Genomic DNA, 24,549 nt, shown 5'->3' with positions numbered 1-24,549 from the left:
TATTTAGTAAAAGAGCAATGGGAAGCCTCAAAAAATACTTTATTTAAATTTCAAATTAATTAGCACATGGTACTATGGAAATACTGTTATCTATGTGATATAAAACCCTGAGCCACTTCTAATTTCTAATGGCTTCTATTCCCTCTTCACATAAACAACCTCATGTCTGGCTGAACTATGGAAGTGAGCAGAGTGAGACCTATTTAAACAGGTTTACTAATGGTTAAACCACACTCATGATGAAAGCTGACATTTTATTGAAGGAAGTTTTCAAATAAGTCCAGGGCTGGCAAGCAAATGATTTAAATTTAGAAACCAATGTCAGACCCTTTCATAGATCCTGTTCATTAGCCATAAATGAGCAACCATTTTAAGAATGAAAAGTATAAGAGGTAAGTTGCTTTAAAGTTACAAGTTGAATACAATACACATTGTCTTCTCCTGACTATAAATCAACTTGCTACCTCTTAATGCAATCCTGGAGATAGGTTGTTACCCAGGTGTCAGTCCCAAGTCAGAGTTTTGTACCTTTGGTTATTGATGTTCCAATCTTCCTCCTGACCACTGGTCTTTAACTTCAGTCACAAGTACCTTTAACTATCTCTCATCAGACTGTGCAGCTTTGATGCCCACATGGTCACATTTTCCAGTTTCAGCTCAAAACATCAGTGGAATTCTGAGCTTCTTCACAGGGATCTTCCTGACTCATGTGACCTAATAACTTCTACTACTTGTTTAAGAGTAATATGCCCCAGGAGCACTATAGCACGGCATATGCACAGATCAAGTATCATCTACTGAACTCTAGTTCTTGGGCAAAAGCCTCACCCCAACCCCACCTCGTTTTATTTGTGATGTGGGAAACTTGCCCTCATCTCAGGTGCTCTGGAGATAGTCACTATACCAGCATTTGCCGGAATCTAGATTTTTCTTTCAGAATATTTCAAACATATTCAGAGATTTAGAAAATAGTAAAATTAACTCTATTATTGAAATTGAATGTATTTTGCCAATCTTCTTTCTACTACTACTACCAATTTCCTATTACTAAAACTTTTGTAAATCCAAATGCCACAACTATAATTTACTTAAGAAAAACCTATGAACATTGGGCAAAGTTTATTAAAAGAAATGAGTTATTAAAAATATATCGTAGGTCTTGAATTTGTGTCCCAGAGTTGGGCAAGGGATATATTTATTAATATAGGAAGAGGGGCGCTAGGAAACAAATGTGGTGCTGAGAAGACAGCTTCAGCAGTTAGGAGCACTGCTCCTCTTTCAGAGGATGGGATTTGATTCCTAGCATCCACATGGTGGCTTATAATCCTCTACTTCCTATCCCAGGAAAAGTTACTACTTCTGCAGACACAGCATGCATGTGGTGCATGCAAACTTAACAGAAATAAAACATACATACTCATTAATTAAAGTTTTACTATTATATAGGAAACTTGTATACAATCTCTGAGTTTCTTTTTTTTTGGGGGGTGGGGGTTGGGGATTTTTGTGTGTGTGTAGGGCGGTGGGTGAGACAGGGTTTCTCTGTGTAGCCCTGGCTGTCCTCGAACTCACTTTGTAGACCAGGCTGACTGCGAACTCAGAAATCCACCTGCCTCTGCCTCCCAAGTGCTGGGATTAAAGGCATGCGCAACCACTGCCCGGCTAATATCTGAATCAATAAAACTTGTTAGTACTTTTATAAATATTGGATATCTTGAAATGGTTAACTTTTGCTTTTTTCTCTATAAAGATTTATATAATTTGGACTTTTATTTATTTTGGGTAATAGGTATTTGCTACTTGTGTAATTGAAAACAGAACTTAAAAGGTATATTTTGGACTGAGTGTGGGGTCCCCAGTGGAGGAGTTAGAAAAGGGACTAAAGGAGCATGAGTTTGCAGCCCCATAGGGGGAGCAACAGTGTAAACCGGCCAGATCCCCTGAAGCTCCAGAGGACTGGACCTCCAACCAAAGAGTATACATGGAGGGACCCACGGCTCTGGCCACAAATGTGGCAGAGGATGGCCTTGCTGCACATCAGTGGGAAGAACAGATGTTGGGCCTGAGGGTGTTCGATGCCCTGGGAAGACAGGAGCGGGTGGGTGGGGGAGCACCCTCATAGAGGCAGTGGGAGAGGAGATGGGATAGGGGGTTTCCAAAGGGGAGACCTGGAAAGGGGGAAACATTTGAAATGTAAACAAAGAAAACATCCAATAAAAAAAAGAAAAAAAGTTAAAATAATAATAATAATAAAAAATAACCTATTTGTAAGACCAAAACAGGTTATGTACTAATGCAAAACCATTGATATTGAACCATGGTTTTGGGTAAAGGAGACAAAATTTTCATATTTATGTACAGAGGTGTGAAATGGATGAGGCTTACTTTATGTCCTCCTCTGTGTCCATGAACCAGGAAAACTAGCATGACCTGAGGAGCTTGTTAGAAATGCAGATTCTTGCCTGGTAATGTGGTCTACATAGTGTGTTCCAGGACAGCTAGTGCTACACAGAGAAACCCTGCCTCAATAAAACTAAAACCAAAACCAAAACCAACCAACCAACCAAACAAACAAACAAAGCAAACTCAAGACTTCACCCCATTTTTTCTAAATCAGAATGACTTTTGAACATTATTGCAAGTGACTATGGAATGAAAATGATCCTGTGTATACACAATCAGAGAGATTTCCAAATTAAAATGCTAATTTAATTCCAGGTGCTTAACTAAATTGTTTTCATTATCTTAATGTCAAAATGTATTGGAATCAAAAACAGAGTCTAACATACTGAGTGATAACTCCTTTTTGGGGGAACTGCTTTACCTTATTGTCTTAGCTATAAAAGAACACACAATACTCTTCTGAAGAAAAGATTAAGATAAATTATAGCCAGTTTTATGTGTTCAAAGTCTATACCAGGTGGGCCAGGTACTATGAAGTCTTAAAAGGGCTTGGATTACTTCTGTGCTGTTGTGTACAGTTGAGTTTGGCTATTATATACTCAAGCAGATAACTTAGTTTTATTTTTATTATTTACAACAATCCAGCTGACAGGAAGGTATGCAGTATTTGCCATAGAGATTTGGGTTGGATTCTGAATAATAGCATACTGACAAACCACAGGCCTTTCCCATAATATGGAGCCTCAGAATTGGGTTAGGTGTATTGTCCCTCGAACAGCGAATATTCATTTGCCTCTCTCCTGTTCATTTCTAATACTACAACATGATGAGAGTCATGCTAATATTAGCACATTTAGGGTCATGTGGTAATGCACATGCGGGAAAGCACTATTATCTGGCTTTTAATTTTGTATTTAATAACACATAGAGGAGAAGGTGGGAAGGGAAAGGAAATTAGAAAATTCTAGTGAAGTGGTTTAAAGATGAAATATGTTTAAACATCAGGACTAAACTGGCACTTGTTTTTTACAAGCATGCTAAGGCCTCTTTAATGATTTTCCGTTATAAAATTAACAGATGCTTCTTTCAAAAATAGGGAGAATAGAGAAAAAAAAAAACTCTCCAACCAATTTTGTAGTTTCTCTATACACATAAGTTATACTACACAGTGTGTAATTACCTCCAATAGCAATGAGCCGATCTCCCCGTTGAAGATCTGCAATGGCAGCAGGTGAGTTTGGGGCCACTGTTTCAATTATGACATGCCCAGCATAACCATCAGTTGACTGAACAAGACGAAGTGTAAGTCCGACACTTTGTAAATTTCCTTTTATTAATTCAACCTTTGATAAAGAATTAAAAAGAAAGAAAACATTGAGATAATAGTAATACAGATAAGAACATCACAGTAAGTCATGACTTTTAAATCATTGTAACTATAATTACAGATAAATGACAGATGAAGGCATTACTAACAATATAAATTAATATACTTTCAGATTATGATGACTTAAATGTAGTCAAAAAAACAACAAAAAAGGTGGCCTGCCTATGCTCCCATGTGTGGCCTCATACCCATGTGCATCCAGGCAACACCAACTGGACCACATGTGTTCTTACAAGGAAGAGAAACAAGAGATAATAATGGAATAAGGAAAGGAACATGTTCTGGGAGCAATCTGGCTGAGGAGCTATTGGCTGCTGTAGGAAGAGAAAGTTATTTTTCTTTGGATGTGTGGCTCCCTACCATCTGTAATGGGATCCGATGCCCTCTTCTGGTGTGTCTGAAAACAGCTACAATGTATTCACATACATATAAAATCTTTACAAAAAATTAAGAATTGAGTCAGAATTCGTATTTGTTTATATTTTAATATAATTGAGACTTGTATCAATCCTGAGACATGGATTCATTTACCATCTATGGATTCCTTCATTGTTGCTTTTCTCAAATTCGGTAGGAATAATTTATGTCACCAGATGGTATTTTTATTTTATTTAGGACCTCTGAAAGAGCTGTCAGTGCTCTTAATCAATGAGCCATCTCTCCAGCCCCTGGAACTTTTTGTTGTTGTTGTTGTTGTTGAATGGTATTGCAATTGGACTTCTTTCAAGCAACATTGTAACAAAAATACTAAGGGGGCTGAAGAGTTGACTCCATGGTTAAGAGCACTGGCTACTTTCCCACAGGACCAAGGTTTGACTTCTAGTACCTATATGGTGGCTTACAACTGTCTAGAATTAGTTCCAGGACACCTAATGTCCCCTTCTGGTCTCTGCAGACAATTTAGAAATGTTGTACACAGACCTATGTATGTGCAGGCTAATCACCTATACACATAAAATAAAATCTTTAAAGATATTTAAAGCTGGGCATGTCCCAGTACCGGGAGACAGAGGGCAAGTGGATCTCTCTGATTTTGAGACCAACCTAGTGGACCTAGTGAGTTCCAGGACAGCCAAGGCTACATAGAGATACCCAGTTGCAGGAGGGAGGGAGGGAGCAAGAAATTTAAAAGATATTAAGAAAAACACTGCATCTGTACTGATGGTATACATAGTTACTTCCTCATCATTATTCCTTAAACAACATTATAATGATTATTTTAAGTAACATAGAAGAAGTTAAAGTATATAGAGGGATATGTATAGGTTAAATGTAGATGTGATACCATTTATATTAAGGGATTTGGGTATTTGTAGGGGAGGAGTTAGAGGCAAGAACAAGTTTGCTGCAGAGTGATGAGTGTACTGAATTTTCTTTTCTGTACAGATACAAAGGAAGTTTACAAATATATTTTACTAAGACATTGATAAATGAAATGCCATTTATCCCATTTAGAACATTTTGTTAACTAAATCTGTCACTTGTCATTCAATTTATCAGGAATAAATACAGCAGATTAACATCACTTATGAATTAAAATAACAGTATATTCAACGTGTTCCCATTCAACTTGCTTATTAAAAAAAGTAAAAAGAAAAAGAACATAAGATACCACATCCCTCCAGATGACAGTAATTCAAGTTTGCTCAATGAGAAATCAGAATGTAACATGAATTCCCAAACACAGAAAAAGACAAATCAAGAAAACAAAACTATTAACCAGTTCTATAATATTCAAACATGGATAAAAAAATTAAACCCACATCAGTAATATAACTATATATTAGTTATAATATAGCTGTACATAATATAAAAGTATAATAATCATAAATGGAATTTGAAGTTGGTCATCACTCAGGAATCAATTAGTTTACTACAGTAATAAAATAAGAAAAAGCCATAAATACTTTAACAACTACAAAAAAAAAGTATCTCTCACTCTCTTCTCTGTTACCACATGTTCCCTGCCAACCTTTCTCTTCCCCCTTTTGTTTTCTGTAGTTCATCGTCCCTTCTTCTTTGCCCACATAGCTCTGCCTCTGGCTGCCTGCGCCTCTAGGTCCTCACTCTCCTCCCTTTCCCCAAATAAACCTCCCTTATATCCCCACCCCCAAAAAAGGAAAGAAAGAAAAGTTTAGTCCAATGTCTATTTATATTAAAATACTCCTAGCTAGCTAGAATTCAAGGGAACTTCCTAAGTCTGATTATGAGGAACTATAAAAACCTATAAATAACACTAAGCTCAAAGATGAGAGAATTTCTTTCCTGCCTGAATGACAAAACATTCCTGCTCCCCTTCAACACTATGTTGGAGGGCTACACAGAACAAAGAGAAGGGGGAGTCAGCTTGAGAAGGCAGGAGAGAAACCTGTCATGTGCAGGTAGCAAGATCTTATACATAAGTAATTCCCCAAATGTCCCAATTTTGTCTTAAAATACCCAATTCACAGAGCACTGTTTAAGATGAGCCCTAGATTTTTAATTTACTTATTTAATTTGTGCTGGATTAAACCAGATACAGCTAGAAAAAAATACTGTACCCAAAGCAAAAAATCCACAAGAATACATTCCAAGTTTTTATTTTATTACTATGAAAATAATCGGACTAAACTTCCAAATTTCTAAGAATTTATTTTAACTTATGTATGTATATCTATAAGACATCTACATGTGGTTAACATAAATATTTCACACACACAAGCACATGTACACACATGTGCGCGTGCACCTATGAGGCTGGGAGTGAGCTCAATCAAATTACTCACTTTGTAAACACGATGACCTAAATTCAACCCCCAGAACATTGAAAAAAAAAAAAAGATGAAGCATGGTGGTGTGGCTTGTAATTCCAGTCTTGGGTAGGCAAGAGGCAGGGTTAATGCGGTTTGAGAGCTGACTAGTCTAACCCAATTGAGTTTTAGGGCAGACAAGGAGGAAAAAAAGAGATAAAACTAAAAACAAGGCAGCAAGGCAGTTAACTCAGTATCGCTTTGGACTGTGCAAGTTTGCCTTTTATGTTTCTCTTAGAAAACTATGGAGACCAAGTTTCTTCTCTGTCTCGAGCAAGTATCAGAACACATGCATCAGGAAGTTATAAATGAGGGTTACACACATCTGTCTTTTGACTAGTACCACATCATGGAATTTATCTGAAAATTTTGGGATAAACCCCTCAAGATCAATTCTGTGATGACAGAAGACATATAAACTCTAGGGCCTTAGGCCTCAAGTCCCTGTTTGTCAGAGAGTTGGCAACATGAAAGCCTAAACCTAAATAGTGGTTCCTTACTTTAAGACTACGCTACATTCCAACAATAAAGCGCAATGTGGCAGAGACATGCACAGGTAACATGGGACAGGGATGCTTGGGAGGAAGTGACTGCCTCTGGGTCTAGGGAAGAAATCAATCACACGAGGGCATGATACTTGGCTATCTATGTCTTAAAAGCATAAGAAACTAGAATGGGTAAGGCTGCCACTGAGGATTACAGGTGATAGCACTATTGGAGGGAAGAGATGATGACAGAGGCGCAATGTGAAATTAGAACTGTCCAGATGATATAAGCTGACTTAACTAAAACTGTAATCCTGACTATGAGAGTTTGTCTGACTAGAAAACAGCTACAGCACTTCATGGACATATCAAAGAACTCTAAAATTCTGTTTATCTAATACCAGATCCTTTAATAAATATATGGAATATATAAAATCTACTTATTTTCTCTAAGCATGTTTTTGAAATATTACTTTGTGATATTTTTAAAGGAAAAATAAGAATAAAATTAATAATATTAAATGTTCATTCAATGCCTATTGTGGATACTAATATTTTCCAATCCTCCCTGCTTAAGGAAATATCACACATGAATAAGGAGGAGCCAGGACAAGACTAGACTGGCAAGCAATGGGGTATCTGTCTATGTATCAGCAGCCCTAGAATAGCTCAAAATCTGCCCAGCCTAGGCTTGTTAATAAACTTAATAGGTCTTTGTGTCAATTATTTGGTAGCTAAAATGTAAACAGATAAGGCTTCCCTCCCTAAAATACTACTAAAACTTCTAACAGAATCACATTTCTTATATATCTTATACCTGTATACTGGGGATACAGAAAATGAACACAGACAAGAACATGTTTCTCTTTATGATTTGTACTAACAGAGTTAGTGGGTTCACCAATTATGGCTGTGACTTTTAAATTCAATGGATGATTGAAAAAAATCATCATATCATATAGATCTTTCAGCAGGCATGTTGCTTTCTATTTGGATAGACAGTAAGCAGTTAGTTCTGTAATCTGAGCTCTGTAATCAGAAGCAAATTAAACTGACAATTCAGTAAAACAGTTACATTTCTAACATGCTTGTCTGCCAAGTACATAAAAGTTTACCTTGCAAACAGCTAAATTTATGTATTATAAAAGTTATTCTAATTTTCCTAGTTTTAGAAATCTTGACCTCTCAATTTTAATCCAGAGCTTGGAAATAAATACTGAATATACTGATGATAACTGTCTGAGTCCCTGATATCCAGAATTAAATTGCCCATGGAGGTTTCAAAGACCTGTCATTACAGTTTAGCCTATTTACAAATTTTTATGTCCTTGTCTCATTGATGGTGATAATCTGTCTCCTCCCCCCCCTCTCTCTCTCCTCCTCTCTTCTCTCATGCACACACACCATGCTCACATGCCATGGTACTTAAATGGGTATATATATATATATATAGGATCAAGAATGAATTCTAAATTAACTTCTTTTATATGGACTCTACAGGTAAATATTTTCCTTACGTGTCTACAGGTAAATATTTTCCTTACGTGAGCGGTGCTTGCCTATTTAGCAGTTAACTTCCAATGAGCAGGTAAAAACCCACCAAAAATTGATTATTCTCCCAAATCCCAATAGTTATGGCATATTGAAAAAACAATTTGAAGGACAATTGTTAGTTGAGATCCTTTTGTACTCAGTGGGGTCTGAATTTCTGGCTCTATATATTAGTTTTACCAAACTTTTTTCCTTCCTTCCTTCCTTCCTTCCTTCCTTCCTTCCTTCCTTCCTTCCTTCCTTCCTTCCTTCCTTCCTAGGGTCTCATTATATAGCCCTGACTGTCCAAGAACTCACTATGTAAACCAAGCTGACCTCAAATTCACAGAGATCTGCCTGCTTCTGCCTCCAGTGCTGGACTAAGTGCTGTCACATTTGGCTTGAAGGATTTATTTATAAAGAGAATACATTAGTTCATTTTTGTTACAACCAAAAAATGCCTGGAGCAGAATGTTTGTGAAGAAAGAGGTTTTGGGGGCTCACTGGTATGGCACAGGTCAGCCTTTCTGAGAATCTCATAAAAAGGAGCCATGTTTGCCTACTACAGTGGTAACAGTATAAGAGAAAGCACACAATATTGCAGGAAGCCAGAGGAACTCAACTGGGCTCCTTCACAATGCTCTTTAGAAAGCTCCAAGGATTCTATGAGAGCTACTTTAACTTTTCTGAGAATAGCTCTGGGACCCAAGGACTTTCCTCAAGGCTTCTCTGGCTTAAAGGTTCTACACTGCTAAACTGGAACAAGTTTCTAACACATGAACCTTTAGGAGAAACAAACCATATCTAAGTCGCAGAGAAGAGACCACTATCTTAGTACACTGGGTGGGTTGTTGTCACGATTAAATGAAACTGAGCATAAATATCAAACATAAATCAGTCACCTCCATAATCTTTCCTCAGAAAGACTTTCTTTTGGATGAAAAACAAGGCCTCTCAAAACAGAACACTAGCTTGGCAATCAGATAACTTAGTTTCTAAAGGAACTAAATGGTAAATTAGGACTGCATCTTTCAGTTACAGAGAAAACAAAGGCATAGAAATACAAAAATTTCATTATATAAATACAAATGACCTAAGATATCTAAGGAATAAAAAAAAGGTCTTCTGCTTAGATTCAAAAGGATATTAAAATAATTCCATCTGAATAATCAATATACTTAAGTTTTCTTCTTTTTCAATTTGATTAAAGCCTTTGTTAATGCTTTGATCTGAAACAAATTTAAATTTTATATAACCATTCAAGTGAAATAAAAAGGTAAGAAAAGTAGGCAAAGGCTGGGGTTGTTATGGAAACAACAGCATAGAATACTCACATCCTTTTAAATTCTTGTCAAAGAAAAACAGCTCTTAATCAGAGTCACCAAATTAACCTTCACCTTTACATAGTAGCAATATACTCTGCAAAGTGATTCATATATTACAAAGTCTGTGGGGGAGCCTTAGGGAAAGATATTTTTAAATATACTTTTCTAAAAATAATGTTTTATCTTGAAATAATTTCAGTAATAACAGATGAGTTACAATTTTTTCCTACTTATCCTGAGCCATATTTCCTGACTAGAGTTTCAGCACATTTACTCTTCCTTGAATATTTTTTCCTGAATCATCTGGAAATAAGGCACAGATATGATTCCCTTTTTCATTAGCTACCTAAGTATTCCCTAACAAGGACATTCTCTCAAATCATCCTCCTTATTATAGCAAACCTGCTTATATGCTTATGTTAGAGTAACCACTTGGCTTTCTTATCTTTTGTTTGTTTATTTGTTTTATTTTTTTGAGAGAGGGTTTCTCTGTGTAGCTCTAGCTTGTATTGGAACTCACTTTGTATACCAGGCTATCTTTGAACTCAGACATCCACCTGGCTCTGCCTACTGAGTACTGGAATTAAAGGTATGCATTACCACACCCTGCTTGACTTTCTCATCTTTAAAAATAGTTTTAAATTTAAACTCAAGTTTAAAATTATATTTTATGAATATTTTACCTGCATATATGTATCATAACCAATGTTTATGCCCTGTTACTCTCAGAAAGCAGAACAGGGTTGTCTGACATACACACCTGGAACTGGAACTGGAGTTATGGATAGTTTTAAGCCATCACATAGCTATCGGGTGCTGGGAACTGAACCTAGGTTCTCTCTAAGAATAGCAAGTGCTCTTAACCACTGAGTCATCTCTCCAGCCCTAGCTCTCTTATCTCAAAAACAGACAAAAGCACCACTTTCTTTCACAGCCCAAGAAACTATTTTACTTGCCCTCCTTACCTTGTTATAGGAATTTGAAGGCAAGGGCCAAGGGACTAAGGAAGATGTATATTCCATAACCTCAACCTTTGCCTACTTTTCTTACCTTTTTATTTCACAAGATTGGGTATATAAAATTTAAATTTGTTTCAGATCAAAGCATTAATAAAGGCTTTAATCAAACTTAAAAAGAAGAAAACTTTGTGTACTGATTTTTCAGATGGAGTTATTTTAAAAGCTTTTTGATCTAAACAGGTCACTTTATTTCTCCTCTCTAGGTGATGGAAGTATTCACCATCACACAACTAGAGGAGAAGAATGTGGACTTGAACCCAGGCACACTGGATACCATCAGTGGAGATGATATAATAGTGTGAAATGATATTCTCTGAAGATGCTGCATCTATATTATACATCCCACAGAATACTTGCTTGACTAACCTAACTATTGGAGGAAATGTTGCAATCTACAACTAAAACTCTATGGATGTTACAAACCCCTTTTAGCCAACTGTCTTAATTTCTATATCTGGCTTAATAGTCTCCTGACTATTATATCAATTTTAAACTTCTCAGAATGTTTATGTTTAGTAGAAGTCTATCAACCAGCCTAAAAGCCAAGTATACTATAACATCTAAAATCTACAGAGGAAAGTTCCCCCTAACTTGTGGTCTACTTGCCTGATGTTTCTCCTACCAATGGTATCTATGCTAATTTGACTTTTTCTTTTTGTTCTGTAACTGTAAAAGTTTGCATAACTACTTCCAAGACAGAATATATTCGAGTAACCTGAACTCATGTTTCCTGGTCATGGTCTATATTTGATCCAGAATAAGCTGAACAGGATTATTATATCAATAGCAAAAGAGAGTATTAGCTGAAACACACTCAATCTGGGTTTGTATTATGCCTCTGATACCTGCTAATGGAGCATTATTCTATCTTTTGTACCTCGTTTTCCTCATATATAAATATATGTGTATTTATGTATATACATATGTATACATATGTATATATATATATGTACATGTATAGGTATATATACATATACATGTACTTGTATATATGTATTATGTATGTATGCATATATAATATAAAATGAAGATGATGATATGCCTATTCTTATGGGGCCAATAAGAATTATATGGTTAATGTATGTAAGGACTTTAAATTTGGCAGCCACCCACAATAGTACCATGTGAGTGCTTATTTGACTAAGTACATGTGGGCAATGAGGTGGATTCCACCTACTTACTCCACAAGGCCTGGCAACACCTTTGATACATTCCTGAATCGTCTACGGCCAGTTATGCATTCAGCATCTGTGTATGACTGAGAAAGTGAGTTCTCTGGTAAAGGACAATTTTGAGAAGGTATTACTATGCTTTGAAAAGGTTAGTTTCTGAAAAAGTATAGATTAAGCTAGTCAGTTTTTCTTGGCTCATAGTGAAGTAAAATGGCTTAAGAAATAAAACCTAAAGTAATGCTTATGTTTTGTGACTATTAGCTCCTTAATTTTCTCTCAGCAGCTCTTTTTTGCATGTGTTTGTGTGTACATGTTTGTGTATGTGCAAGCCAGAGGTCACATGGGTGTCTTCAGTTGTTCTTCATCTTCACCTTACTTTCTGAGATAGGTTCTTTCACTGAACCTGGATCTCATCATTTGTTCAGAGACGGATGTTAGTGAGTTCTAGGGGTCAGTTGTCAACTCTACTCCTGACAACTTGCTACTGAGGTTACAGATTTCCACCACCACCATTGGCTTTTACACACTCAGATTTTCTCACTTGCGTGGCAAGCACTTTACCCACTGAGGCATTTTCCAAGCCCCTTCAACAGCCCTTAAAAACAAAACAAAACAAACAAACTAGAGTTGGGGAGGCAGATCACTGTTAGAACACTTGCTTATTAGCATGTGCAAGGAAGGTCGTCCTGGGTTTGATCCCTAGCACTGCCAAAATACAAAATCAATTTTAATTTTTTATCACTATATTATAAAATCACAATTTCTCCTATCTATTTGAAACCTAAAAAAGAGGGCATAAAGTACAAATAAATGGTTCAATTTTAAAAGTTCACTCAAAGCTGAACTAATAAAACTGAACATGTAAAAACAAAATAAACAGAAAATCAAAAAAAAAAAAAAAAAAACTCAGCACCAGGGAGCTGGGCAACTCCACAGCCTTCTGTGCACAGCCCACCAGGAAAGAGTGATCTCTCAGCAGTGCTTTGGCTTCTGAGTGTGGTGGTGAGACCTCCACCTCCTCTCTGGAGGGGAACAGCTAGGAGCGCACAGGACATATGATCAGTGGAGTGGCTGAGACAGAGGTCTTCAGGCTGCCAGGGAGCCAGGTGCCCCCACCACTGTCTGTGTGCAGACCCTGACAGAAGAAAGTTGGTCTCCCAGGAGTACTGACACAGGTTTACAGGCCCACAGGAGAGACAAGCTCCTGCCAGAGACAGCAAGAAAAACTAGCACCAGAGATAACCAACTGGTGAAAGGCAAGCACAAGAACCCTACCAACAGAAACCAAGGCTACTTGGCAACATCAGAACCCAGTTCTCCCACCACAGCAAGTCCCAGATGCACTGGAAAAGCAAGAGTTGGATTTAAAATTGTATCTCATGATGCTGATAGTGAGCTTCAAGGAGGACTTAACTCCCTTAAAGATAACATGGATCAACAGGTGAAAGCCCTTAAAGAGGAAACACAAAAAATCCCTTAAAGAAATACAGGACAGCTGGGCGGTGGTGGCACACGCCTGTAATCCCAGCACTCTGGGAGGCAGAGGCAGGTGGATTTCTGAGTTCGAGGCCAGCCTGGTCTACAGAGTGAGTTCCAGGACAGCCAGGGCTACACAGAGAAACCCTGTCTCGAAAAAAACCAAATCCAAATAAATAAACAAACAAACAAACAAACACAGGAGATCATGTCAACAGACAGAAACCCTTAATGAGGAAATACAAAAATCCCTTAAAGAATTACAGGAAAACATAATCAAGTGAAGGAACTGAACAAAACCACCCAGGATCTAAAAGTGTAAGTAGAAACAATAAAGAAATAAAAAAAATGAGACATCTCTGGAGATAGGAAATCTTGAAAAGACTTCAGGAGTCATAGATGCAAGCATCAACAACAGAATACAAGAGATAGAAGAATCTCAGGTGCTGAGGATAACCATAGAAAACATTGACTCAACAGTCAAAGAAAATGCAAAATGCATAAAGCTTGTAACCCAAAACATCCAGGAAATCCAGGACACAATAAGAAGACCAAACCTAAGGATTATAGGTATAGAAGAGAGCGAAGATTTCCAACTTAAAGAGCCAGTAAATATCTTCAACAAAATTATAGAAGAACACTTCCTTAACCTAAAGAAAGAGATGCCCGTGAACATACAAGAAGCCTTCAGAACTGCAAACAGAATGGACCAAAACAGAAAGTCCTCCTGGCACATAATAATCATAAACATTAATAAAAAACATTATTGATGACCTACTTTATGCCAAGTGCTAAGCCAGTTGATTTACAGAATAAGCAAGTACTTATAGATGAGATGGATTTATACCTTGAAATGGCCATGCTGTCAAAAATGCCTGGCTAAAATTCAAGTGCCACTCTTCATCTCCCTGAGAGAGAGAGAGAGAGAGAGAGAGAGAGAGAGAGAGAGAGAGAGCGAGAGAGAGCGAGAGAGAGAGAGAGAGAGAGAGAGCGAGAGAGAGCGAGAGAGAGAGAGAGAGAGAGAGAGAGAGAGAGAGAGAGAGAGAGAGAGAGAGAGAGAGCTGGGCTGTAGTAGTGCACAGCTTTGATCCTGTTTGAGGCTAACCTGGTCTACAGAGTGAGTTCCAGGACAGTCAGGGCTACAGAGAGGAACCCTATCTCGAAGGGAAAAACCAACCAACCAACAAAACAAACCAAAAAAAAAACCAAAAAACAAAAAACAAAAAACAAAACAAAACAAAACAAAAAACAAACATATTCTGATTAAAATAGTTTATGGGATGGAGAGATGGCTCAGAGGTTAAGAGCACTGCCTGCTCTTCCAAGAGGTCCTGAGTTCAATTCCCAGCAACCACATGGTGGCTCACAACCATCTATAATGAGATCTAGTGCCCTCTTCTGGCCTGCAGGCATACATGCAGGCAGAAAGCTGTATGCTGTATACATAATAAATATTAAAAAAAATAGTCTTATTCTAAAAGCCTCCATAGTTTCTACTGTCTTGAAAGTAATAGCTACATTTCTCAGATTCCATGTAAAGCTTTTATTCTTGTTTTGAATAATTTTCCTGTATTACCATATCCACTTAGTGATCTTGGACAGCTCACTCTAGCCACTCAATACACTCAGATACCCTCTCTGTGGGGTCTTACATTATGTCTTCCACCCTGAAATGTTCTCTGTGCTCTCTCAAAAGGACACTGTGATGCTTCTTCCATATGCCACCTTTTTAACACATTATTTTCTAACTTTGACCAATGAATGCTACTTTCCTTTATCAGAAGTACTTTTTATCACCAGTATCAGTACTTTTGCTCTGAAATCTGACATGTTTCTAACAGCTACTAACAGCTATACATGATGCACACAGAAATGCTGAACTCTTTGTCTTTTCAAGAAGGATAATAGCACAGACCACACCTCATATCATTTCTTAGTGTCTTAGATTACTTTGATTTAAAGTTAACAATATTTTAACATAAATTCTTACTCGTTCCCAGAATTTCATAACCATACCAGAGTATAAAAAGCTGAGACAGGGAATCTCAATCCTTATTTTTAATTAAGATGAATTGTTAAGAGTGGAAATGTTATATAGAACTATTAGAGCTGAAATGCATTTGCCTTATTTAAGAAACCAATTATTAAACATTACATATGGTTAAAATTTCGAGTCCCTACTGTATTCTCAAATGTTATCAAGCTAAACTAAACCAAAGTTTTCATAAAAGACTGACATTTTCAAAAAAAAAAGCTTTATTTACTTTAATCTTCCTCTTCCTTTTGATAAGATTAAGACTGCAAATGGCAAATGGTTAAATAGGCACACCAAAATTCGACCTGCCAGGCATGTGGCCTTAAGTAAACACACCAAAATGCCAAGTCCTAGGCATCTGGCCTAATGTATTTAGAAATGTTCTTACTTAAAATTACAATTTTTCAGAAAGCCCTTTAAAATCATTTGTAGGAACTGTCAGTAATACGTAGAGAAATCTGGAAATGTAGATTTTTATTCATTATTACCCAACAAGGTTTTTAAAATTGTCCAAAACTAAAAACAAATTGAAGATAATTCAATTTTAAATCATATCAAGCCATTTACTTCAGCTATGCTGAATTACACTCATGAGGCATTCTTTTGAGTCCTGCCAGAAAGAAAATACATCACTGGGTACTACAATTGTAAACTAAGATTCTCACACCGAAGAAACAGCTCTTAACAGAAGCAATATTGATGAATAAATCTCATTTGGTAGACTTCCTCATCCAAAATATTTGTATTTCCTTAAAAGAGATGGGATATACTCAGGGAAGGAGAGAGGAAATCAAGGTATGACTAAAAGTCATGCTGAAGCCATGGCAGTCTGGAAGAAAAATTGTAAGGTACTTGGAGATTGATGTGTAGATAGTTAGACTTAGTCTTCCCAGAATACTTACTGAATATGCAGAACCAGATCTATCAAGGTACTTACTATAACAGAATATTCTGCTGGTGACACCACAGATCAAGTTATACAATTATACAAATATAACTAATAATCCAACTATGACAAGTACTTAACATACAAGTCTGTGCCAGTTAGGAAAGGTCCCCAGATGTGATTATGGTAGGTAGATGACACTGATATGGCAAGTGAAAAATTTTAAATATCTGAAACTAAGAGCAAATGGGAGTAACTTGTAGGTAAGAGAAAAACTGAATTCCAAACAGGATAAAACTCAGATACACGCAAAAGTAAGAGGTCACTATCAACCTTAGACTGAAAGACAGACATAAGTGATTATTGGGGCTGAACATCAAGTGGAAACTGGAATGGTGGCTTTTCCTGTGAGAAGAGTGGGCCAAGAAGGATGAACCAGCTGCCAGGAGGAAGACTACTCTGGTTTCTCCAGTTTCCCATAAGTGTTTCACATCCGTCAACTACAGTTGAAAGTTACTGACACTGAGAACTTGAAATAACAAGGGACTCTCCAGGAATGGAACAGGAAAGAAGTCCATGAATATATCTGAACAAGGGCAAACAAGCCAAGACCTGGCACAAGCAGAACTTTGGAGAATATAGATGTATGTGGAGAAACAAGCTGGGTTAGCACAGGCCTAAAGTTAGTTTTCAAGAAAGAACTTTAGGACAATTTAGGAAGGCCAGTAAGAAGTACTGAATGCTAACATGACTAAAGCTGAGAATGGGAGGGAATATGAAGGGATCAGGCTTACTAGGTTCCTTTCCTGACCATATCAAACAGCCTGTCCTTATCTTTGGGGCAGTAAGGAATCACTCAGGGATTTAATCAAGCAACAGGGCATGATAATTTTTGTCAATCAGATCCTAAAGATCACTAGCCTTCTCTTTCCCTAAAGAATATTCAACCACTGAATTGCAAAATAGCCTAAGAAGCTTATTAATACTTGTGTAGCTGACAGCAATACTTCTCAAGCTTTCTATTACCGCTAATCATCAGTGGTATGAGGTCTCTTCTCAGTGCTACAGACTGAGTTTCCTACCCAGTAGGATTTACCACTTACCTCACCATCCTATCAGCTGGTAACACTAATATTTTCCCCATCCATGTATCTTTATATGACTTTTTCATGGAGGAAGAGTTGTGGCATGAGTAGGAACTACAGAAAGCAGCATCAAGATTAGCCTATGAAAGAAGACTGTGGCAGATGACAGGAAACATTTCCCCACATGGACTACATGCAAGAAACACAGTAGGCATAAAAGCAGCCTAGGACTGACAAATGCTAGAGAAGACAGTATCGAGTAACCTACAAAGGGCCTTAAGACTGCTGGCCCAGTGCTTTGGGTATATGCCATTCCCATCACACACTTATTTCAGGAGTGCTTCCCTTACTTCCTCTATTTCTAGTAACTTAAAAAAAAAAAAAAAAACAACAACCAAAAAAACAACTATCAAGCAAGTTTGTTTTCTTGTGAACTAGCCATCTAAAAGCTGCTCACAATTCTATTCTCCAGTTGGTAAAGTGCTTGTTGTGAAAACATAGGGGATCTGAGAATTTGACACCCATTACCCACATTAAAAAACAAAATAAACAAAAACCCCACCACACCTGAGCATTGTGGCACAAGCTTTGTATTCCAGTGCTAGAGACAGAGACAAGATCTCTGGAACTCGATGCTGTGGTGAGAAAGTTCGTGCCCCCAGGTCAGGTGACATCTTGACCATGACAGTCTGAAAGTCTGTCAAATGACATTTGGCAAATGGATGTCTTCCATTTTAGAGAGTTTGGCAAACTGAAATATGTGCACCACACTATAGACACATATTTAGGATTTCAATGGGCAACTGAATTACCATCAGAAAAAGCTGATTCTGTAATTACACATTTGTTAGACGTTATAGCCATTATGTGAATACCAACACAAATTAAAACGGACAATGGGCCAGTTTTAATAAGATGAAACAGTTTTTTGAATATAACAATATAAAAAATGTTAAAGGCATACCACATAATCCTACAGGAGAAGCAATTGTGGAGAGATCAAATCGAACTCTAAAGGAGATGCTTAATAGGCAAAAAGGATCAATGAGAACCCCCAAAGATAGATTACATAGTGCTTTATTAACCTTAAATTTTTTAAATGCCAATGAACAAAACACTACAGCTGCTGAAAGACATTGGACTGTGAAAAGAACTGTTGAACTAAACCAGCCTGTTTACATTATAGGTATTCTAACATCAGAATGGAGAATGGGTAATGTGTTACGCTGGGGAAGGGGCTATGCCTATGTTTCCACAGGAAAAGAAAAGCTGTGGGTTCCTTCCAGGTTGATAAAAATCAGACATGACAAAGGGAGACCTCCCAAAGACCTTGGGACAGAGAAGAAAAGAGAGACTAGCACAATCAACAAAATAGGTGATGCATATGTGGTGATGTTTATGTCTCTGTATATGGAGACAGTTCTGGAACTGGCTGAGACTAAAATGTCTATATACAGCCATTAACACTTATTGGATATTACATATCATCCTTTACAAGGACATATATACACAATTACGTTGTAGTTTGACTAGGTGATCAAGCTAACCTGAGGAAAGGCAGTCACTCATCTTTCTTTAATGATCTTCGTTGGCCAATCTGTGCCCCCTGCATGCTCTGTGTGAATGTCTTTACCTGTTCATTTGTTGCTTTTAAGTTTTGTATACTACAGGGATGAAAGAAGAGAAAGATAGCCCTGAAAAGATTCACACTCCAGGATGCTGAGATTTCGGGACCTTCCATTCCAGCTTCGCACTTGACTCTACTTCAACTACATCAAAACGGATTCTTTTAAAGACTTGCTTCCAGAACTTTACTTGCCTCTCAAGCTTTTCGGAATGTCATGGTCAAGATGTCATCTGACCTGGAGGCATGAACTTTCTCACCACACAGTGACTAGAAGGCAAATGATGCCAGCTAGTTCTCAAAATTTATTTCCCTTTGGGCCCCCAGATGGAAATTCTTCTCCCCAATTCAGCTGGAAGCAGACAGAAGACACCCCAGTTCCTCATATGGGGTAGATGGTTCTAATTATTTTAGGAATTATAGATATGTTATCATTTTAGGGTTATTTTACAAATGTAGCTTTGGACAGGGAGGGAACTAAAGAACTTAAACTGGGGGATTTCTACCTTTCCTTTCCTCTTCTGTATCCTTCTTTCTTAGATAAAGGAGAAGTGGGTGGAAAAGAAAAGGGGGGATATAGTAATATCATAGAAATTATAGAAATAGACAAATAGGAATAGGTTAGCAAATGTACTTTTAAGCAAAACATTATATAGCCAGATCTTACATTGGTGAAGTCTTTATAATTGATACAAAGTTGAGGTTATAATCTCTTATATTGGTTCAGGATTTATTTGATGCAAATTTAAGGTTTTCATTGGTATAAATTTATTATTGATATAAAACTGGGATTAATATTGTTGCTCCCATGTAGGCATTGTGCCTATATAACACATTTAAGAATACAAGGCTTAGACCCAGTCCTTCTATAACTGCTAGTATAAACTGCTTTTAGATGATTAAGTAATACAAGTTAAGGGCCAGATACCAAACTAGTGGTTGTGAGTTAGTTAAAAGGGTGTTCCTGAGTTATTTCAATTAGAAACTGAATAGTCAAGGCTTAACAGTTCAGAGATGTTTTATGTAGACAGATGGTCTTCAAAGGAGTCAACAGTCCACAGAATATGTTTATTGACATTTCTTTATTAAAGATCATTTGACTGGGGACCTGCCTGCTCCTGACAGCACCCCTTTCTTGAATTCAAAGAAGAACCTGAGCATCAATGGAGTTGCTTCAGTTGTGGTGAGACAGTCACCAGGCAAGAATTGCCTCATTTCATCTACAAACAAATACTGTCAAAAAAAAAAAAAAAAAAAAAAAAAAAAGGACACACTATGCGGAATAGTTGACTGATAATCTCTGCCAGACAGAGTAATCAGCCCTTCAAAATTCTGCATTACCAAGGTCTGTCAGATGATCCTGGGCCAGAAGGCTGAAGACTGATGCTCCAATGTTTTGGTGTATAGAGCCTGTCCAGGTGATCAACGGTCTCTATAAATTGGCTAAGTTTTAGAAGCTATATTTTGTGCTTCTCATACTTTCAGGTAATATTAGTCATTCTTGGATTTCTGATGAGGTTGAAGACTAATAGTCTTATAGCCAGTCCAAGCTGTTTAGCATTTAGAAAGATGATACAAATTTGAGAGGATGGGTTCCAGATGAGTTACAGTATAAACCCAGGACTTGAGTCAGGTATAGAATAATAAGTCTTTTAAGTTCGAGTAGATGACAGGGGTACTACTTAATTGATAAAAAATGATTGACTGGGTGTTAGGTCTATCCTGTACGTTATAAGTTACAAAATGGTAATAATTGTGCTCAATTGATGTCTGATATAAAAGAGTCTTTTAATTGGACAGAAAGGGAGAAGTGTTGTGTATAGCCCTTGGCTTGTATTTTGATGCTAATTCCACTCCTCAGAGGGGCTGCAGATGAGGAGTTGCCTAGTGAACCTTCTCCCCACCTTAACTTTTCAAATAAAGGCTTGAGCCAATGATTGGGCAGGAGGAAGTGGGAGGAGCTAAGAGTTGAGGGGAGGAGTGACAGGAAAACTGGAGGGGAAGGAGCTACAGGGGAGAAATGGAGAGGCATGGGAGGGAGAGAAGCTCGTGGCCTGGAGAAACTGCAAGTTATATAGGATAATACAGATGGAATAGAGTAGTGTAGTGGGAGGTTGCCCAATCTAGGCTTGTAGCTTGTTTTGTTAATTGATTTGAGTTGAGCTTTCTTTTACTGGGAAACTGGGTTGGAAACAAAGTAGCAATACGATGTTCATTGGCTAACAGGTTAGTTTAGCCTATTCAGTGAGTTCCAGATCAGTGAAAGATCTGATCTGAACAAAAAGAAGGTTTTGTTTTGTTTTGTTTCTTGGAATAATGATCGAGGTTTTTTCCAGCCCTGGAATAATAATAGAGGTTGGCCTTTAGCTTCCACAAGCATATGCACATATGTGTGTGTACGTATACATACATACACACACACACACACACACAAACTTCTCATACTATGTGACTCAATTCTGCCAATGTAATTTGTCTTCCTAGAATTATTAAATTCACAAAATTTCAGTTTATTGGTTGTTGACATTTTAAACACCTTGTAAAATTATTCTTTCTTGACAACTACCTGTGACATATTCTAGGAATTACAGTAATAATTCAAAATTAAAAGACTTACTAACCTTTGCTGTAAAATATTAAATCGGTCTAATCTCATCCTTGAAGAAAACTGAAAATGCCAGCAGCAATGGCAAGTTATAAGCAACTCAAAGTGAAGCCAAAATTTAACCAGACCAAAAAAAATAATCTTTTTCATAGAATTATGTATTTTTGCATAAACTCTAAAACTAATTATTTCATTCCTTGGAGAAGCTATTTCAAATTGATTGAAAATGTAAACTTAAAGTTGGTACAGGAATAACAACCAGGAAGAAAGAGGGAGAGGAAGGGAGGGAGGAAAAGAGAGAGGGGCAGAGACAGACAGACTGACTGACTTACTTCTATCTGCCTACCTACCTTGGCCTAGAGAGATAGTTAATTGGATAACTGTACAAACATAAGGACTTGACTTTAGGTTTCCAGCACCCACATAAATGCTCTGCATAGCTGGCTGGAAGTGGGAGCACATACCTTTAATCCCAGCTACTTGGGAGGCAGAGGCAGGCAGATCTCTATGAGTTCAAGCCAGTCTGGTCTATATTAACAAGTTCCAGGCTAGCCAGGTGACACTGTGAAACTATCTCAAGAAAAAAAAGCAACTGGCTTTTGCATGTGGGTTCACACATGTGCATCTGCACATATGCACAAATTATAACCTTTGATTCCTTAATTGAAAGGCTGACATTTTGAAAAGAAAGCAGAACAGACTGCTTCTTATGCAGTCTGCTCATTACCAGTTCCAGGTGATCTATTTTATTACCGATGTTGTTCTGTTAGCACAAAAGATAATAACTGCTTACTTATTACTAACAATGAACCTAGAAATACAGAAATACTAATAAAGGCATACTTATAGAATAAATCTTACACAAATGTAAAACTATTCATTTTACCGTCTTAATAGAACTCCTTTGTTTTTCTTCCCAAACGCCACTACTCAGTTCAAGTGTACAATGAACATTTGCTTCTCTGTCATAGGATCCAAAGATGAATAACCTGCAGAAAAAGACAAAACAGATAGGGTACTATACCAATTATATGCAATAGATATTTCCTTTCTGATAATTATAAGGAAAGTAAACACATTGTATTTTAATAGCAATAATAAAAAGAAACATCTGTTACACCCTCTAGTGGAAAAGCCAAGAAAGGCTCAAGTTAGAGGTTTCCTAGGCAGTCGGTTTTCAGTAGCCAAGTTAAATTAACAGAAACATATACTCCTGAGATAAAACAATTGGCCAAATTATCTCTATATAGTAGTAATCACAAAGATTTTTCAAAATACTGTTGTATTTAAAACCAAAGCAAGTTACAGTGATGCATATAGGTATATCATTTCTGTAAAATGTAATATGCAGGATATTGCCATCAAATATGACCACACATTTTGACTTCACCACCTAATATGAGCCTAGTTAAATTTTTACTTTCCTAATGTGTTTTCTCCTCTCTGGAAACTGTAGGAAAAAAACAGTATTACTTTTCAGTAAGAACTATTTTTAAAATTAGAAGACAATATACATAAAGTACTTATTAGCATAGTGGTAAACAAAACAAATGTTCAATATCTTATTTCCTTCCTTTAAAAATGTGTATGAATAGCTGGGCGGTGGTGGCGCACGCCTGTAATCCCAGCACTCTGGGAGGCAGAGGCAGGGGGATTTCTGAGTTCGAGGCCAGCCTGGTCTACAGAGTGAGCTCCAGGACAGCCAGGGCTATACAGAGAAACCCTGTCTCGAAAAAAAACAAATTAAAAAAAAATGTGTATGAATGTTTTGCCTGTATGTCTGTGTACCACATGCATGTCTGGAGCCAAGAGGGCATCAGATCCTCTGGAAGTATAGTTATAGATAGGTGTAGGTGTTGGGAATCAAACCAGGCCCTCTGGAAGAATAGCCTGTACTCTTAACCATTGATCTATCTCTCCAGACTGTCTTTCCTTATGTTGAAAAGGACCATAACAGAATAAAAGAAACAATCTATGCTTAACACTCAGTTCTATAAAGAACACCAGGTATAATTCTGAGATGACATAAAAATTCTAATTATTGAAGAAAAGAAAGGATATTAACCATGCATCCAACTTCTATATTATCCACCCTTATAATGAGACTGAAACCTGCCAGTTTGTCTTTAGAATAAGCGAAGGAACAGTTTAAGCATTTACTAGCATATTAGGTGTTACTCTATTACTTTATCATTATTTAAAGAGCCCAGGTAACAATAAAATAATGAAAATAATGGAAAAATAGAAAAATGCACCATGGAAATTTGAGAAAATCAAGTCCTAAGTTTGGAGACACTGATGCCCAGATCATATTCACATCTTGTGAACTGGGACCATAAACTGAGAAACCTGAATAATTTATGAGGGTAGAGAAAAAAAAGTCCCTAAATTTAAATACTAAATAATCTATAAAAAGACTTTAAATTTAGTGCCTAATAACCTATCATCACCCAAAAGACAGGTTAAATACATTAAGAAAATCTATAACTTTAAAATGCTGTTTTTAGAATAGTAAAAATTCTCATTCACTAAAGCACTACTGCCCTCATCTGCTTAGGGACTGAACTGCCTCAGGCTTCCTGGCAAGCAGAGAAACTGTACCAGTTGGAGACCCAGACTCTAAGCAGGTATGTGAATGATCGGATCAGGAGTCAAACATCAGAAAGCAGAGCTCTTAGAAAATCTTCCTGAAATCATTCTATATTTTTTCATAGTGACTTCAAAATGT

At 37.1% G+C, this 24,549-nt stretch overlaps 1 protein-coding gene across 1 annotated transcript in view; it reads right to left on the bottom strand.

Moving 5' to 3' along the window:
- Pdzd8 (PDZ domain containing 8) overlaps positions 1-24,549 on the bottom strand; it is a 61,667-nt gene that overhangs the window by 4,611 nt on the left and 32,507 nt on the right. The window contains exons 3-4 of the mRNA XM_052182527.1: positions 22,708-22,810; positions 3,584-3,746 (exon numbers count right to left, since the gene is read on the bottom strand). Of these exons, the coding sequence (XP_052038487.1) occupies positions 3,584-3,746; positions 22,708-22,810 (266 nt within the window). The remainder of the gene's footprint in view (positions 1-3,583; positions 3,747-22,707; positions 22,811-24,549) is intronic.

The sequence above is a fragment of the Apodemus sylvaticus genome, chromosome 1 (genome assembly GCF_947179515.1).
Source record: "Apodemus sylvaticus chromosome 1, mApoSyl1.1, whole genome shotgun sequence".
Lineage (NCBI taxonomy): Eukaryota > Metazoa > Chordata > Mammalia > Rodentia > Muridae > Apodemus > Apodemus sylvaticus.
This window is presented reverse-complemented; position numbering and strand designations above follow the sequence as displayed.